This window comes from Chiloscyllium punctatum, chromosome 10, assembly GCF_047496795.1.
Source record: "Chiloscyllium punctatum isolate Juve2018m chromosome 10, sChiPun1.3, whole genome shotgun sequence".
NCBI classification, from domain to species: Eukaryota; Metazoa; Chordata; class Chondrichthyes; order Orectolobiformes; family Hemiscylliidae; genus Chiloscyllium; species Chiloscyllium punctatum.
Genome location: NC_092748.1, coordinates 61,857,869 through 61,877,029, shown reverse-complemented (window position 1 = coordinate 61,877,029; position 19,161 = coordinate 61,857,869). Strand labels below are relative to the sequence as shown.

The 19,161-nt window shown below is 40.0% G+C and overlaps 1 protein-coding gene across 5 annotated transcripts in view; it reads left to right on the top strand.

Moving 5' to 3' along the window:
* The first annotated feature begins 556 nt into the window (after nt 1-556).
* kalrna (kalirin RhoGEF kinase a) overlaps nt 557-19,161 on the top strand; it is a 753,406-nt gene continuing 734,801 nt past the window's right edge. For 3 of the 5 annotated variants that reach the window (XR_011961692.1, XR_011961693.1, XM_072579336.1), the window contains exon 1: nt 559-1,242. Coding sequence is in view for 3 of the 5 variants with exons in the window: in XM_072579336.1 (XP_072435437.1) it covers nt 1,176-1,242 (67 nt within the window). In the remaining 2 variants the exon portion in view is untranslated. Of the gene's footprint in view, nt 1,243-19,161 lie in introns of all 5 variants that reach the window. The other 2 variants (XM_072579334.1, XM_072579335.1) reach the window with 1 other exon arrangement.

The window sequence follows — 19,161 nt, the reverse complement described above, 5'->3', positions numbered from 1 at the left end:
TGGGCTTGGGTCATTAGGGAATGTCTTATTCCAACTTCTCATTAATTCAATTAACATAAACGTTCTTCATAGCGATTTGGCTTTTGTTTTGAGCCAATTCTTCAAAGTTGATAAAGAGCTATACCTAAAAGTCATATATTTTCCCTTGATCGATATTGACAGATGTACTGCATTGTGTTGACATTGTAATGAGAGCGTTTGTACTGCTTTACAGAAAGGCGTGAATGGGTGAACGGTCCCAAAAATAACCTTTGAAGTCAGCCTGATAATGTTTGATACAATGTAACTCCTAGAGGACTTACTCAATGATTGCCTTATTGGGCAAATCAACGACGAATTATCATCACTTTCAATCACAATATAGTTGTACCTGCAGACTAACCCCTGCCATTTTGCATAAAGCAATTTAATTTGGATCATATTCTAGTCTGATTTGTTAAATGCGAATGGTGTAATTTATTGTGCACTGGGCTGAGAAAAGTCGGATGTGGTTCAGTGCATCGACAAACGCTAGAAGGCGCCATGTGGCCACTCCTCGGCACAGCGAAGTTGCAAGTCACAGGGACAGTGATCTGTGTTAAATGAGATCTGAACCATTCGGCTGAATGTGAGAATAGTTTGTTGAAGCAAGAATCAGTTCTCCCCTTGTTGTCCCAGACCGCCGATGTCCGGTTACTGACACCCCGCCGCCCCTCAATGGTCTTTGTCAGTACTTGTTTTTCTCCTAATTTTTTACAACCCCACACCCCCAAACAAAATGCAGACAGCCCTACGGCCGGTGTAACTGTCTCCGGGCCTCTTGTCATTGGGATCATTTCCACGGAAGGCTCCAGAAAGCTGATAACATTGAAGTTGGCTGCAGAGAAGACTTTCATTTCACGGAATTCTCCAGTAACGCAAGGCCTAATCGGGGGACAGTTGAAGTAGTGGTGGCAGGGCTCCGGAACTGTCCGCTAGTGAAAATGCATTGAGCGAGCCCATGTGTAGCCTATTGTTGCTATTGTGATGCTGCTGTTGGAGAGAGGAGGGCGCCTTTGAACAATAGAGGACACATACAGAGGCTCTTGGTCGAGCACAGCCTTCCCCAAAACACCACTGCTTAACAGCACCGAATATGGAGCCTCGTCTGCAGTAGAAGTGGATGTAATTTGTTGTATTTCTGCACCGAGCCAACGATGAATTCCGCAGAAGGGGCAGACGAATGCGTCAACGATGGGGACATTGCAGCATTTTTCAAGACAGGTAAGTGGGAGTATGATGGGGAGGAGAGGGGCAAAGGGCTTTGTGAGGGGTGGCAAGTGCTTTCACCCTCGTTCAATGCATGGAGCAGCATCCCCAGCATTGCTATCACAATCCACGAGTTCGTGTGGCCCCTGGCAGGCCGACTCGCCCACTGTATTCATGCATGTGTACATTGAACAATGAAACTGTTTCAGGAAATCTGATGCTGGAAAAGAAAATCTCGGATGAAGTCTTTGACAACTGAGATGAAGATAACCAGCAGTGGCCTTTTATTTACTCTGACATATTTTTGAAATTGCGGTGATTGATAACATTTTATCACTCTGTAAATGGAAAGGAACACTGATGTTGTCTTGCTGTAATGACACTCCTCAGTTGCCAGGCTAAGGCAGTGCTCGTAGCGTTGAAACGAAAGCTTAATGGCGCTTTGTGCCTGCTAGGAAATCAAGATTGCATCGTTTGAATTTTAACCAGTTCATGTTTTGTGTAAAACTAAGCGCTGTACAGATTGTATTGATTTGAAATTCTTAATTCTGAGAACCGTACTTCGAGAATTTATGGATACACTTGCTAGCATTTCAAACAAAAAGACAGTACATTTTGACTACAGTTAAATCATTTCAATAGACAACCTTGCTCGCTTTATCGTGAATGTGTGCCACCGTTTTTACTGTCCTGGAAGTTGCCATCTAGCTACATCTCGAATACCTATTGCAATATTAGCTCTCTATGCACGCCAACAGGGTGACTTGTAGGATTTGCTGCTGGAGCTAAGCACCGCCTCCGCTGCTCATTTTTAGATATGCTACAGCTGTATCGAAAAATTGTCTAAGGTTACAATTTGTAATCAATAAACATGATAGCTACCTTTATGTCCTCAAAGTCTGAGTTTTTCCTCCTTTCAGAAAGAAAGGTTACAGGCAGTTGACAACTGCCTTCTCAAGGACATTTAAGGATGGGCAATAAATGCTAGTCTTGCCAGCGACGCTCACATCCTCATGAAAGAACCAAATAACTAGTGATCTAATTACCTTTTCTTTATACAACATGTTAATGTTCACAGTACCCGTGGTGAAACATCATGGTATGAACTAATACATCTTTCACTTTAATAATACCACTGAAACCTGATTAGTTTGCAGTCGTAATGATGTGCAATAATCATTGTCTCACATTACATAAAATAGCCACATTAACATACACATTAACAGCAGGTACAAAGAGATTGTGATTTTTTTTGGAGTAGAACTCAAGGTTATGCGATAACTTTACCACGCCCCACCTCCCCCGTCCCCCACCGCCACCGTGTTTCAAGGATTTAAAATGACGCTCCCAGGCTGTCATGGATTTTTCTGTCCTTTTAAAGAATATCTAATTTTGCATTTGATGTTGTGTGGCAAATCATCACTTACTAGCATGCCCCTTTTTTTATGATAGGCTAGGGTCAGGTGTGACAACTGCCTGACAGCGAGTGCATTTGATCTTCATCTGTGCTGGCTGGTGGGTTATGGATGTACAACTGTTGCTCCCCAGCATGCCAAAGGGTAAAAATAACAGGCATCATGGAGATGCAGGGCTGCTCTTGTCATGTTCTATTGTTTTAAAAATCTTATTAAGATATGCCAACTAAATATATTGAATGATGACTTTGAAGTTTGAAGCTTCCTGTTAGTGGATAGTTGCCTTTGGAGTTCCATGATTTGTATCCACTTAGGCCATAAACAAACCTGCCTGTCATTTTTGTGATTATAGGCTGTTGAGGAAGTTGACAAGTGCACTCACATTCTCAGCATTGTTAGCTTGATAATCAATGTTACACCCTTAGAGCACTTAGTGATGGCTTGCCATAAATTTGCGGAGAAAAATTGGTTTGTTTCCAGTTTTCAGTAGTTATGTGGTGATAGACACAAATGCTACATATAGTTGAGATATATCTATCTCAGAAACCATGACTGAATACAAATTTAAAACCATGTTCCTGCCTATTCTCTCTCTCTTTGTTAAATATTGGCAAAAAATAGTGGATGAACACTGAGCAACCTTTGGCATATGTAATGTTTCTTCGGAATGACTCTGTTCTCTTATTAAGAGTTCAGATGACACATGCAACTTTGCAAAATATTGAATAACTCATGAACTAATAATGTGCTTTCATCAGCACATGCTCATAGCCATACATACTAAATCCGATGTGCCTTTTTAAAATGCCAATAGTTACAAGTAATAATCAATAATTAAACATTGTAATTCTTTGACTTTAAGGCAGCTTGTTAGTCTTTTGATATTTATAATATCACAAAATTCATTTTTATTAACATTATTTTATTTAAAATGTTTTATTCAAAAATTGGGTGAAGTAATCAAAGTTTAAGAAAGGTAACAGTATTTTTTAAATAAAAATCTGTGTTTTCTTGCTCCCATCTATAATGCATTAAAAGTGTTATGTATAGCATATTTTTGAGTAAGCATCACATTTACTTCCTGGCATTCATTAGCCATGATGATTAACACATTGCACGTTTGTGTAGTCTCAGCCTCTTTGTGAACCTGCCATGTGACATGTTTGTAACATCTAAAAGGTCTTGTAATTATTGAATAGTTCCTGTAAGTGTCACTTTCCTGTTACAATTTGTTCATAATATGCCTATTGTTAAAAATAAATTGTGTTATTTGCTGATTTATTATTAGAGACACACTGGTTATACATTAAAAGTTGAGTCACGTACAAGTTCTAGTATGTAATATGCATTGCCTACAGCTATCACTTTTGACTGATACCTCCAGGTTTATGTCACAGCATATGTCAATGTATCGGAATAGCACTGTTTCAAAATACTTTAGTTATTGTACTTAATTTTAAATCCAATCAATTTACATGAAGTACATGATTTTTGTCTTGCTAGCTGAACGTCCAAGCTAGGTGGTGCTGTGATCGTCTCTATTTTTAAACTTTCAGCACTTCCTGCTATTTAAATTTATTTTCATTAGGACTGCCTCTTCTTTGTTTCTACACAGTGCATTGCCAGTATGCCAGCTGCCTGATTCAATTTTAGGACATGAAGCGGTACCATTTAGAGTCATAGAGTCAGAGATGTACAGCATGAAAACAGACCCTTCAGTCCAACCCGTCCATGCTGACCAGATATTCCAACCCAATCTAGTCCAACCTGCCAGCACCTGGCCCATATCCCTCCAAACCTTCCAATTCATATACCCATCCAAATGCCCTTTTAAATGTTGCAATTGTACCAGCCTCCACCACTTCCTCTGGCAGCTCATTCCATACACGTACCATCCTCTGTGTGAAAAAGTTGCTCCGTGGGTCTCTTTTATATCTTTGCCCTCTCACCCTAAAGCTATGCCGTCTAGTTCTGGACTCCCCCACCCCAGGGAAAAGACTTTGTCTATTTAGCCTATCCATGCCCCTCATAATTTTGTAAACCTCCATAAGGTCACCCCTCAGCCTCCGACGCTCCAGGGAATCAGCCCCAGCCTGTTCAGCCTCTCCCTATAGCTCAAATCCGCCAACCCTGGCAACATCCCTGTAAATCTTTTCTGAGCTCTTTCAAGTTTCACAACATCTTTCTGACAGGAAGGAGATCAGAATTGCATGCAATATTCCAACAGTGGCCGAACCAATGTCCTGTACAGCTGTAACATGACCTCCCAACTCCTGTACTCAATACTCTGACCAATAAAGGAAAGCATACCAAATGCCTTCTTCACTATCCTATCTACCTGCGACTCCACTTTCAAGGAGTTATAAACCTGCACTCCAAGGTTTCTTTGTTCAGCATGTGGATGTACCTACTAGAGAAGGTGCAAAACTTGACCTACTCTTGGGAAATAAGACAGGGCAGGTGACTGAGGTGTCAGTGGGGGAGCACTTTGGGGCCAGCGACCATAATTCTATTAGATTTAAAATAATGATGGAAAAGGATAGACCAGATCTAAAAGTTGAAGTTCTAAATTGGAGAAAGGCCAATTTTGACAGTATTAGGCAAGAACGGTCGAAAGCTGATTGGGGGCAGATGTTCGAAGGTAAAGGGACGGCTGGAAAATGGGAAACCTTCAGAAATGAGATAACGAGAATCCAGAGAAAGTTAGGCTGAATCCTGTTAGGGTGAAAAGGAAGGCTGGTAGATATAGGGAATGCTAGATGACGAAAGAAATTGAGGGTTTGGGTTAAAAAAAAGGAAGCATATGTAAGGTATAGACAGGATAGATCGAGTGAATCCTTAGAAGAGTATAAAGGAAGTAGGAATATACTTAAGAGTGAAATCAGGAGGGCAAAAAGGGGACATGAGATAACTTTGGCAAATAGAATTAAGGAGAAACCAAAGAGATTTTACAAATACATTAAGGACAAAAGGCTAACTAGGAAGAGAATAGGGCCCCTCAACGATCAGCAAGGCAGCCTTTGCGTGGAGCCGCAGAAAATGGGCGAGATACTAAATGAGTATTTTGCATCAGTATTTACTGTGGAAAAGGATATGGAAGATATAGACTATAGGGAAATAGATGGTGACATCTTGCAAATGTTCATATTATAGAGGAGGAAGTGCTGATGTGTTGAAACTGTTAAAGGTAGATAAATCCCCAGGACCTGATCAGGTGTGCCCTAGAACTCTGTGGGAAGCTAGAGAAGTGATTGCTGGGCCTCTTGCTGAGATATTTGTATCATCGATAGTCACAGGTGAGGTGCCGGAAGACTGGAGGTTGGCAAACGTGGTGCCACTCTTTAAGAAGGATGTTAAGGACAAGCCAGGGAACTATAGACCAGTGAGCCTGACATTGGTGGTGGGCATTTTGTTGGAAGGAATCCTGTGGGACAGGATGTACATGTATTTGGAAAGGCAAGGACTGATTAGGGATAGTCAACATGGCTTTGTGCACGGGAAATTATGTCTCACAAACTTGATTGAGTTTTTTGAGGAAGTAACAAAGAGGATTGATGAGGGCAGAGCGGTAGATGTGATCTATATGGACTTCAGTAAGGCGTTCAACAAGATTCCCCATGGGAGACCGATTCACAATGTTAGATCTCATGGAATACAGAGAGAACTAGACATTTGGATAGAGAACTGGCTCAAAGGTAGAAGACAGAGGGTAGTGGTGGAGGGTTGTTTTTCAGACTGGAGGCCTGTGACCAGTGGAGTGCCACAAGGATCGGGGCTGGGTCCTCTACGTTTTGTCATTTACATAAATGATTTGGATATGAACATAAGAGGTACAGTTAATACGTTTGCAGATGACACCAAAATTGGAGATGTAGTGGACAGCGAAGAGAGTTACCTCAGATTACAACAAGATCTTGACCAGACTGGCCAATAGGCTGAGAAGTGGCAAATGGAGTTTAATTCAGATAAATGTGAGGTGCTGCATTTTGGGAAAGCAAATCTTAGCAGGACTTATACACTTAATGGTAAGGTCCTAAGGAGTGTTGCTTACCAAAGAGATCTACCACCCCCTGAGAAAAGGATCAGGAAATGACATCACCAACCTAAGGAGACCTGAACATGGAAACAGAAAGCAGGCCATGCCACCAGTGCTTCATCCGGAGGCTCACTGGTGATGTTACCTTGTATGGTGATGAAACATCTGAAAAAGAATCTTCCAGCTCAGTGAGCAAACCTACATCAAGAACATTAATGCTGTCTTGATGAAATAAATGTCTTCTTCTCATCAAATCTGTCAGCTAGCTTTTCTAAAATCAGTGATGAGCATCGCTGGCCACTCCAAATTATGAGGACAACTAATAAACAACAACATTGCTATGGATCTGGAGTTATATGTAGGCTTGAACTGATAAGAATGGCAAATTTCTTTCCCTTAAGGGTTTTTAGTGCAAGCATTTATAGTAATCATGGTCACTAATACAGAGATGAGCTTTCAATTCCAGAATGTATTAATTGAAAATAGTTTCCACCAGATGCCATCGCAGGATTTTAACCCACATTCTTCCCAGAGCATTATCTCTGACTCTGATAGTACCACTACCAGCTCCCATGGCTAATACTATGAGATTCAGAGCTAAATCGCATATATTTAAAGTATAGATCAACTAGGAGAACGTGAGGACTGCAAATGCTGGAGACCAGAGTTGAAAAATGTAATGCTGGAAAAACACAGCAGGCCAGGCAGCATCCGAGGAGCAGGAGAATCGATGTTTCGGGCATAAGCCCTTCCTGAGGAAGTCGATTCTCCTGCTCCTTGGATGCTGCCTGGCCTGCTGTGTTTTTCCAGCATCACATTTTTCAACATATATTTAAAGTATGTTTTATTTTACACAGGAATGCTTATGGCTTTGCAATATCAAATTTTATGTCATTTTACACCGCTGTCCTCTTCAATCTTTTCAGTTAACAGTGGCATGACTTTTCACATATTACCAACTTTTAGACCAATATTATGACAGCCTTCTTTTTTAATTTTTGAGCTATGATGAAATAGGAAAACTGGCCCCAACAAGTTGTTATAAAACATCTGAGGAAGATGGTGCAACTGCTATTGAGGTAAGAAAAGTGAGTGGTATGACAGATGAATGATTGGTTCCAGGATGCAAAATGAACTCTTGCTCCTTGAGTTTTTCTAAATGGATTGAATTATCAGTCTGTGTTAGGTAATACAAGCAAGATTAACTAGTAACTGACAAAGCAATTAAATAGTTTTTGAAGATTAATCAAATTCAATTACTTTCTCTTTCTCTGGATTTTGAGCTTATTGAAATCAGGTATTCACTAGTTTGGAAGTGCTTGATAAGCAGCTTGGCTACTTTAATTGACTTGCAGTTTGGTTATCAATTGAACTAAAAAAATCTTTGCTTTGTTAGACTCTTCTTTGAGGGCCTAAGGCATTATGGTTAATTAATTCACTACTCATCATCAATTGTGAGGTCTGTGTTCAGTATAGATGTCCAATATCAAGTAATTTCTGGTGCTTGTGAATGATGTGGAATAGTTTTCTTTTTTTTCTCAATGAAAGGAGAAAAATATGAGAATTGTTGCCTGGTACTGTTTTAAATATTTCTTGCTCAAATGTAGAATTTACCTACCAGAAGTTATTGTAGTTGAATGTGGTGCCGTGCAATTAAGAATAGTGCACTGATATATTTAAAATGACAATATTTTACAGCAATATTTTATAATAATTGGTGATGAGTGCTTTATTAGTCAATCACCTTGACCTTTGTCACAAGTATAAGCTGAAGTAACAACAAAGTAACAATCATGAAAACCTCACTTGAAGCTCAAAGTTGAATTCTGTTCTAATTGACGATGTTTATTCTTGTAACCCAATCAAGGAATGAGATGACATCGTTTGGAGGGTGGAAGAGAGATGAGAAAAAGGTTTTCCAATGATTCAGACTCTGGTCATGCAAAATTTTACTAAGATGTACAGTATTTATGTCATGACTTTCATGTCCACTGAGTGTCACAAAGCATTTTCCCCATTCTGAGCTATGACGCTTGGGTTCAAGTCCTACTTGTTCTGGATGTATGTCACAACATATTTGAACAGTTTGATTAAAATATTCATAATTCCAACTACATTGCTGTTTGTTACTTCTAAATTTGTTGATCTCTCATGGAATTGCTTATAGACAAAATAGCATTTTATTTCTTCTGAGAGCAATTTCTGTGCAATCTCCCACTCTTTGAAAATTTAAGGATCATGGCAGGTTACCATCCACAGGCGGAAAAACTGGTGACAATCCCGCGGTGGCCATTTTTGGGAGGTCCAATGGGCTGTGTCACTTACAGGCCTTTAACCTTCTTTAGACAGGCTTTCTTGTTCATGTGAGGGGACTTTGACCCCAGATATCCTGGAGTGAGGGCAGATTGCAAATGCAATTACCAGTAGTGTCTACTTCTGATGCTGCAATGGAATCTAGGAGAGGTTCAGTGATGGTGCTTTGGAATAAGATGAGTGGGAGCTAGTTATCAGAGTCAGATAGGAGACTCTGGCTGGGGGTTAGAGATGCTGGGATGGAGGCATAGCGGACTTAGTTTGTAAATTAGAAGTGTCTTGATTCAGACCCCCTTCCATTTCCATTGTTGAATACCAGGTTGTGGTGTGACTGCTTTTGGCTACTGGTTGCATCCCAGTGAAGATGGCATGACAACCTTAAGTGAGTCCTTTGAAGTTTCAGTTTCAAGGCTTCAAATGATTACGGTTCTCAAGTCTTCTATATCTGGAACTGCAGGAGGAAGGTGTGATGACATCAGGATCTTCATTCTGCATTTTGCCCAATGGTCAGCTGACCTGTGTTCCCTCTGAACCTACACTTGGGGAGGTGAAGGGGGGGCGTTAAATTCTACCCATTGAACTGACTTTTCACTGCCAAGGTGAGTAACTCCAGTTAGGAAATTTCCTGTCTTAGCATCAGTGTAAAGTGCCCCTTTCGGCATTATTTTAATTCTGTGGAAGTGGAACTAAAACAGAGTTGGGCTACCAAAAGCAATGCAGAGACAGTCCAAGGCATAGCTAAACGTCAAGGCATGCTGATTAAAAAACTTGCATTAATTTCCTACCATTTTATTTTAGTTGGTTAGAGGTATTTTAGGCCTTCTGGCCCTCACCCCTCACATTTCATTATCCTCCCCACTCTTTTAAGGCCTACCTGTGCTCCACCTCCAGGGCCCCTTACGTCTGATATACTGACTCATGCCAACTCATACTCATTGGCACCCTCATGACCCCATATATTATCTCATGCCTAGCAATCTAACTTATATCTCTACCTACCTCTCAATGGTCCTCAGTATCTCCTTGCCAGTTCATGGCCCTTCTACACCCATTCATCCTATATGTACAGAACCAACAAACCATTATAGTAACAATGATATGTATGAAGTTAAATATAAAAAGAAATTCACAAATTTCTGAAAAAATGGAACTCTTGTTCCTACAATCCTAAAAAAGGGTCAATCAATCAGTATAACTAGCAGAAGCTGTAGGGGCTTCAAAGAGATTAGGGAAAGTATAATTTGTTATAACCACATAAAGATGTCAGTTAAAAATAATAAACTCTTCTGTGTACCTGTGTAACTAAATCCACTCATATAATTGTTTTAAAAGATTTTGGGGTAAAATGATTATGCGAGTAGTTTGTTTACCCAGGTGCAGTAAAGTTTTTGCGATTCACCTTACCTGTGTAGGTTGTGAACCTGATCCTTTAAATACGCGGGAACATAGCGCTTAGGAACAGGATTAGACCATTCACCCCTTGAAGTCTATCCTGCCATTCAATGAGATCATGGCTGATCAGACTATAATCACACATCAGTGTCCTGTCCAATTCCCATAATCCTTTCCCAATACTCTACATGAGTTAGCTGCTATCACACACTGGGGTTGTGTGCGTCGAGTCTCGTAACAAGATGGTGCATTGTGCCAGAAGCAGCTACTAATGCAGAATGTATTCCTCAAAGAGTAATCAGCCTCTGTAGCACTGCATCCTGTAGGCCTAGTTTGTCCCTCAGTATTAGAGGATGCACCCTGGGGCATGGGGTGGAAGGAGGTGCTACCAAGGCATGGACTTGTGTTCACGTCTAATCTGAGATGGACAGACCTAAAACCATTTTAACATTGGATTTGAAACCATTGATTCTGCCAATGCTAATATGTTCAAGAATTGTTAGAACATGTACCATGGAATGTTATGAACTGCCAGACTCATTTATTGAATTACTGAGTCTGCTCCAGAGCAATGACCTTGCTCCAATCTTTCATAGCTGGCATGCATTCAGAGAGCCATCATGTTCTAAGGGAGTAAGCCCTCTCCATCAAAGAGGATAGTTGTTAATTGGTTATTAGATAGCTGACAAACACTCCCTCACTAGCTAGACAGTGTGTGCAAGATAATCTACACAATTTTACTCCATTCTCAAAAATCATACATGATTTGTGCAATCTTGTTTAAGCATTCAAAATGGGTCCTATTGTATTTGGAGCATGTTATGGGGACAGGACTGTAAAGTTAATATTACAGATCCCTTGGAACTATTTAGACACATCTTAATTTTATTGCCTGTTATCAATAGATTGGTTGTGAATCAAGCTGGATATCAATTGTTCAGCTGATATTGGGGGTCATTCTTGTAAACAATAGAACATTGCAGAATATGAATTTTGAGGTGTCAGTTATGTAAAGAATTGATTGGTCAAGAAAAAAGCGGTTTCAAAATTATTTCACCTATTATGAGCCAACTCCAGCTGCTGACAAAGAGCTGGAAATAAAGATTTTTTCTAACTATCAAGGGAGTTGTTTTTTTTTCTTGGGAACACTGTGTATTAGAAATGCTCTTTAAAGCACATTTGCTATTATCCTGGATGTTTCATTTTTATTCTCATTCAGTTTTTACCCTTCCTTTAATTTTGTAAGACCTGTTTCATGTCAAAATTATTATTTGTCTTCAGGTCAGACCAATCTGATAGCCTAATACACATAGCATGTTCACCTGAATTTCCCATTAGCAGTCACACAGTTAGATTTTAAATATTTTACAACAAAACTCATAAAACTACCAACTTTACTTGCAAACAAAGTAGTTCAGTGGCAGATTCCCCATGGTAAATGTTATTGTAGGGAGGGGAGGACTTAATCGGGCAATGGATTAAGTCCCATCGCACTCCTGCGTCCGTCCTGATTAAGCTTGTGGTGGAGAACTCGTACATGGCATTGCTGCTCCACTGCCAACTAAGGCTCTCACACAGGCCATTAATAATTACTTAAGAGCTTGATCCAGCCATCACTGGTGTTAACTCAGCAGTGGAAGAGTGTCTCATCATTCGAGGAGCACCGTAAGGAAACCCATGTGAGGTTGCAAGTGGTCCCCACTCAAGGTGCAGTGATTATTCAAAGCACTTGGCATCAAGAAAGGGGTCTTGCTGAGAGCCATGCCTCTGCTCTTGCTGCAAGGTCCACCCCGAGACAGTCTTCCTGCGATTTCTTACCTTTGACCTCATGGGTGTGGTACTGACAGCCATCACTATCTTCCCACCGGTGTTGCCATACAGTAGAGCTGTAGGCCTTTGATATGTTGGCATCTCTCAGTGAGCAAGACCTCCTCATCTGGGCTACGCCTTGATATCAAGGAAGGCTTTTGCTGCCCAGGTGTCTAAGTAGTTACGTCGCTCAGCAGGTCTTCCCTATGATGAGAGACTGCCACAAGCTTTCTAGCTGACCAGTGAGATCCTCCATTACCCCTCACAATGTGGTCCAGTGCTTCAAACATTTTTGTTCAATTTACATGCATAATATTTTTAACTACTTTCCATAACATAAAATTTGACAGCTACATTGATAAATTGTAGATTAAAGGTTAACAGACAGTTAAAAAAGGGCAAATGAATAGGACATTTATGTGTTTAAAGATTTTTATTGAAGCCACTAATTTTGAATACTGACCTTTCGGCTATTTATTGCCACAATTTGAATTTACTATGCTAGTTACACAACATCAGTCTGTAAAGACAGATCACTCAAAAAAGGTATTTGGGTTCATTTACTACCTCACCTTTATCTCTGTAAGATAACACTATTTGACAGGTGTGGCTGCCATTTGTAGATAAATGCGATACCAAAACAGTTGTATTTTCACAGCTGCTGTAACCTTGAATTCCTGAGGAAAACCATGAAGCTATCATTTGTACTCCAATGTTGATAATCATAAGGAAGTACAAATCAGTAATTAGACATGTTCTATATCAATTATATAATTTGTCCTGTAATTTTAATTGTCCATTGTTGAATAGTCTGTTCGTGTTCTGGCTCAAAAATATAAAATGAGCATTTGAGAAATTTACCAGACCATTATCAGTTTTTACTGGTCATTGATTTTTTAAAGAAAGGTCAAACTAAAAACCATGAGAAAAATTGCAAGAATAAATACATTTTTGTGTGCCTTTTGGGCATACGAGGACCCAGCTATTGTTAGTCGGAACAGACAGTTTTGTACACAAACTTAGAAATGTTATGTCCTCTGAATTTTCTTGTGCACGCGTTTGACCATCTAGTATATCTAATAATAATCATCTAATATAAATCTTTTGTGTTTATTTTTGCAAGTGCATTGATTAATGGTTGTTCTATGCAGAATACAACAAGATATACAAACACAGAAATACTGTTCAAATTTCTGAGTTTTGCAACAATGGAGTTCTGCTGGTTCAATTAATAGAGCTGCCATAAACCATTAGAAAGCAAATTTTGGTGGAGACACTGCAATAATCATGTACAGTGGAGAAATATGAGCCATTCTACACCTTTTGAAGTTGAAGATCTTTGGGGCAGCATGGTGGCTCAGCAATAAGCACTGCTATCTTACAGCACCAGGGTTCTAGATTCGATTCCAACCTTGGGTGACTGCCTGTGTGGAATTTGCACATTCTCCCTGTGTCTGCATGGGCTTCCTCCCACAGTCCAAAGATGTGCAGGTCAGGTGAATTGGCAATGCTAAATTGCCTATAGTGTTAGCTGCATTAGTTAGAGGGAAATGGGTCTGGGTGGGTTACTCTTTGGAGGATCTGTGTGGACTTGTTGGGCTGAAGGGCCTGTTTCCACACTGTAGGGAATCTAATCTTTAAGTTGATTCACAAGTGATATGCCAAAGAAGGCTGGGATAAGAATCAGATTCTATTTAAAACTTAGGTGCAAGTTGCATTGAAGAATAAAAATCAAAATCTGCATTGTCACTTTCGACAAACAGAGAAAAGGTTTACCGATATCAGCCTACCAAAAACATGTACTTCTCACTCTTCATCATATTTCTTATCAAGGATGGCATGAACCAACATATCCTCCACAATTACTGTTGCACGCAAACTTTCATTATGTCAAATTTGCTTGTACACTTTTGTCACAGATAGAGATAGTAGAAGGAATGCAACTAGCAAATGCTGAAGCTTGCAACTCAAAGTTCATCCCTGCAGTTGAGGAATTTTCCCAGTGTCAGGATCCAGGGATGTAGACATTAGTCTAGGTCTCCCTAACCCCTAACCCCTGCATTATTTCTTTTTTGGAAGCCTGAAACCAATGTTGATTATTTTAATAATAGTATTGTGGTAGCTTCCTGGATGATGGTCAATGTTGTACATAATATTTCCATGGCCAGTTCATTTGATGAGTGTAAGTTGTTTCTTTGAACAATGGCTGCAGGATTATTGCGTGAGACAATAATGTTTTTTTTTACACTTTGTACAAGAAGTATGCCTAGACCACTCCAATCTGTGCAAATACTACCTATTATTTCCTTTGCAAGTGACAGTGATTAAGGTGTAGCTTCTTGTAAACAAAGCGTTTATTATTTGCTTTATATGGATAGTCATTGCAGAATGTCAAACGTGGCACACATCTGGCTTCATATTGTGGTAACCATCTGTTCTTCAAAAAGGGCCATCCCTAATACTGATATGATCTGTAGTAAACCTACACTTATTTTGTGGTGGATGTTTTGAAATATAGATGGTGAAGGTAGATTTCTGTATATGTTAATGTTAGAAGTTGGGTCATGATTTTATGTGGAAAGCTACAGATACCAATGCAACTCTATTTAGCTGTCCCTCAAGAATGGTTCAACCAATATATTTACAAGCTTACAAGAAAACAGCATGGATTCCATTTTGTATGCCATTTAAGTGCCAGCAATTACCACATATTGCAAAACAATACCAAATCCATGGATGGATCAAGTCTCAATGGAACATGGCTAGAGGACAACATGCAGGAAAAATTACCAAGAGATGTAGGCTTGCTGAATATGACATCACTAAGAAGCCTGCTGGAACAAGACACTACACACAACTGGATGAGCAAAATGCCTTGATCAATGGTCTGAATCTCTTGCAAGGTAATTGATTTACATAGTTATTCAACTTCAGTTAGAAGGTGCAACTTGATAGCATTATGCAAACCTTTGACTCCAATAATCACCTGTTTGGAAACTGGATGTACCCATATAAAAAAGAATTGTCAGCTCAATATACTCAAAAGCAAAATACTGCAGATGCTGGAAACCTGAATTAGAAACAAAATTGCTGGAGAAACTCAGCAAATCTAGTAGCATCTGTGGAGAGAGAATGAGAGTTAATGTTTCAAGTCCAATAAAGAAGAGTCATATTGGACTCAAAACATCAATTAACTTGTTAATTACTTGCACTCTTACCTTTGCATTCTTCCCTGTTGCTGCATAATAGAAGTTGTGCTCCCACCATCTTAGAATCATATTCATGTAATTGGGTTACAGCCAACACACGTTTTAAAAGTTCATGCTTTAGAAACAGTGTTCCCAATCCATCAATTGTATTACAGTGAATTAATAATAATGAAATGTACGCTGTAGCAAAATGCCCTTTAGCCCATCGCGACTGTACCATCAAAAACGTACTGCTATCTACACGAGCCCCACTTCCCTGCACTAGGCCCATAGCCTTAAATACTATGATGCTTCAAGTGCACATCTAAGTACTTTTTAAATATTCTGAGGTTTTCTGCCTCAGCCATCCTTGCAGGCAGTGCATTCTAGAACGCCACCACCCTCTGGGTTTAAAAGATCTTCCTCAAATTCCTATCTAAAACTGCTGTCTTTCACTTTAAAGTTATTCTCCCTTGTCTTTGAATCTGCAACTAAGAGAAACAGGTGTCATCCTGTCTATGCCCCCTGTAAACTTATACTCTCCATCAGGTCCCCTGTCAATCTTATCTGCTCCAAAGAAAACAAACCAAGCATAGCTAGCCTCTCTTCATAGCTATCCCAGGCAACATATTAGTGAATCTCCTTTGCATTCCCTCCAGTGCAATCATATCCTTCCTTTCATGTGGTGACCAGAATTGCACATGGTTATCCTGCTGAAGCCTAACCAAAGTTCTGTACACCTCCAACATGACCTCCCTGCTCTTATAATCTATGCCACGATTGATAAAAGCTAGAGTCTCGTATGTTATCTTAACTGTTCCATTAACCTGTCCTTTCTCCTTTAGAGATGTGTGGACAAGCACCTCAAGATCTTTCTGCTCCTCTGAGCTTCCCAGTATCTTGCCATTCATTGAGTACTTCCTTGTCTTGTACCTTCTTAAAGAAGTGCATCATTTCACATTTATCAGTGTTAAGTTCCATCCACCACTAATCTGCCCATCTCCTGTAACCTAAGACTTTCCTCTGCACTGTCAGCAACCTGGCCAACCTTTGTGTCATCTGCAAACTTACTTATTGTTCACCTGAGTTTCTTATCTATATCATTCATGAATATCAAAAACAATAAGTGACTAAGATCCCTGTGGCATGCCACTGCATATCAGGCTCCAGTCACACAAACAGCTTTCTACCCATCATCCACAATTCATTTCTTGGTGTAAGTCCATAACAAATCAAGTCAAACATTAAATATTCAAGCAATGCAGCAAATAATTTTTTGAAATATTCTATTTTAATTAAAATAGTCTATGGATAAAATTATTTGAATGAATTATAGAATTGGTTTAATAGTCAGAGGATAGATTTTTCTCTTCAGAAAGCGCCAGGAATCAATTTACTTGGTTGTCAAGATATTGGTTTCACTGATCTGTCGAAAGCATTATTGTGTATGTTCTAGCTTAGTCAAGTCGCACTATCTCTAGACTTGTCAATAGCAGTGCTGACAGTATTTGCTAATGAATATATTTAACACTTAGGCTGAAAAAATTTGATTTTACTCATTGAAATTAACAGTACAAAGCATGTGGTCCTACACTAAAGTAAAATTAAGTCATCTATTGTTTTGATTTAACCCTGTGTAACATGCCATTTGAGTACACAGATGAGTCAAACGTCATGAAGCAGGGATTCTTTATTCCACTGGAATCAGGCCAATAGAAACATGAAGAGAAATTAAAGTCAACCAAGGAAAACTCAAGGCAGAATCTTCCCAGACACTGAATGATGGGGTTTTGGTGAGCAAGTAGGAAAGATATGTGAGATGACAAGCAAGGAGCTTCTCCGAATTGAGAACTAAATGTTTCATTTTCCAACCAAGTGTTGAACAGTGAGTTGAGATTCTCACCAGTGAGTGATGAGAGGCTTGATCGCGCCTTACTGATATACAGTTTCCCATTCTCCCAGCTGCCAGTTAGAAACTGGACAGTGTCAAGTCTTGACATGAAAGTCAGTTACTTGTTGGCTCCAGCTCACTGCTTGCTCCTCTGAACCAGTCAGCAATATTTTAGGGCACACTCTATTATCAGCACTCACTGTCCACCCACGTCAACCTCTTTTATCTGTACTTTCCAAATCTCAGGCTCTGAGGCAGATCATCTGTGCTGGGGTCTGGGTTGCTTAGCTCCCTGGGCACTATTAAATTGGTGGCTTCTCCTGCTTCTGTTTCCATCTCCTGACCGGTCATCCCTGCTCCATGTTTTAGGGCAGATGTAGGCCTCTTCCATTGGAAGCATCGACTGGATTCACAACACACAGGATTTTTCGCCACTCTTTGCTCCAGCACTTAAGGTATCACACATCAACATTTCAGGATTTGCAATATCATTGAGGGAGTTGCTTGCTTCTGCAGCATCTACCAGACTTCTCCTCAAACATTCCCCCCCACCCTTCACTCCAGAACCATTCACAAGGCCTTTTCCACAGCTGCCAGTTGAACCACATTGGTGTGGCCGCTGAAGTCCAGCCACTTGAAGACCCTGTGGGGTTCAGGATCTCGGACATACTGTATTTCATTCTGACTGATAGAGGAGACCACCTTCCTCTCTCCCCCTCTCCCCCCAGCAACTCAACAGTTACCATGCCAGTTCCTTAGAAGCTCACATCAGCTGGCCAAGGATTGGTGAGTGTGCAGTCTATTGATGCTGGTATCATGCAGCTGAAACCGTCTGAGACCCTTTTTCTTGATAAATGGCAAGCAAAGTATGCCTGGCTATAACCCCATCTGGAACCTGATTTGGTTCTGAATTGGAGACATTGCAATGAGTTGAACCTTTGACTGAATCATGGGGAATCGTGGTCAGATTCTGTCAATCCTACAGTACTTGTTTACACGTGATGAACAGGTTTCAAATGACTGCAGTTTCTGCTGTTGATACCTTAAAAGATCTGTATGATTGATACTTCTATTGGTCTGAAGTAACAAATATATTCTTGTAAGAAATTGGCAAATTAGCAGTGATTAACTGTTTTCTTTTTTATTATCACAAACTATTATCACTGTAGGTGTCATAGTTCTTTATATGGTGTAATGGATGAATGAGCATAAAATTGAAATATGTTGACAAAAGAGGCATAAGTTTGAATGGAGGGTTATGAATTGGCATGCTTGGGTCATACACAGTGTATGAAGGCTGTGAGGCTGTGAGGACTAAGACCTTAATGGCTTTACTTTTATCTTTACAATTGGGATGATGTTGCTTTGAGCCAAGGTAGCCCTTTTAAGCTGTTGGCCTCAGCATCCAGCAGCCTCTATGGCTGCTTTTGAGGTTGTTTCTTGGATGGCTGAGCCAACCCATCATCCTGGAATGAAATCCTGCCTTTCCAGGCACATTCATTCAAGGTATGTGAGCCAAGCCAGGAATTTTCCTGACTCCTTGATGTTACCCTTTTCCTAGATGGCTGTAATTAAACTTTAAAAAAAACCATATTTTGTCAAGAAAACCAGTGCTTGCATGTTAGCATATATCACTTTCAGTATGTACAGTGTGCTACTCTGTGAGCCTAAGTGACAACCCTAAACTGGGTCTCCATGTAATTTCTTGCATACACAGGATTATTTAGGAAATGTTGTCTATTTGTAGAACCAAATCATTGCAGACTGAAATAATGTGTATTTACTCTGCGCCTGTTTAAAAACAACAAAATAGGTGACAGTCCAACTCAAATGAGGACATCTGAAGTATTTTGGGTCTGAGATCTCGTGACCATGCAGAAAGCACAGCAT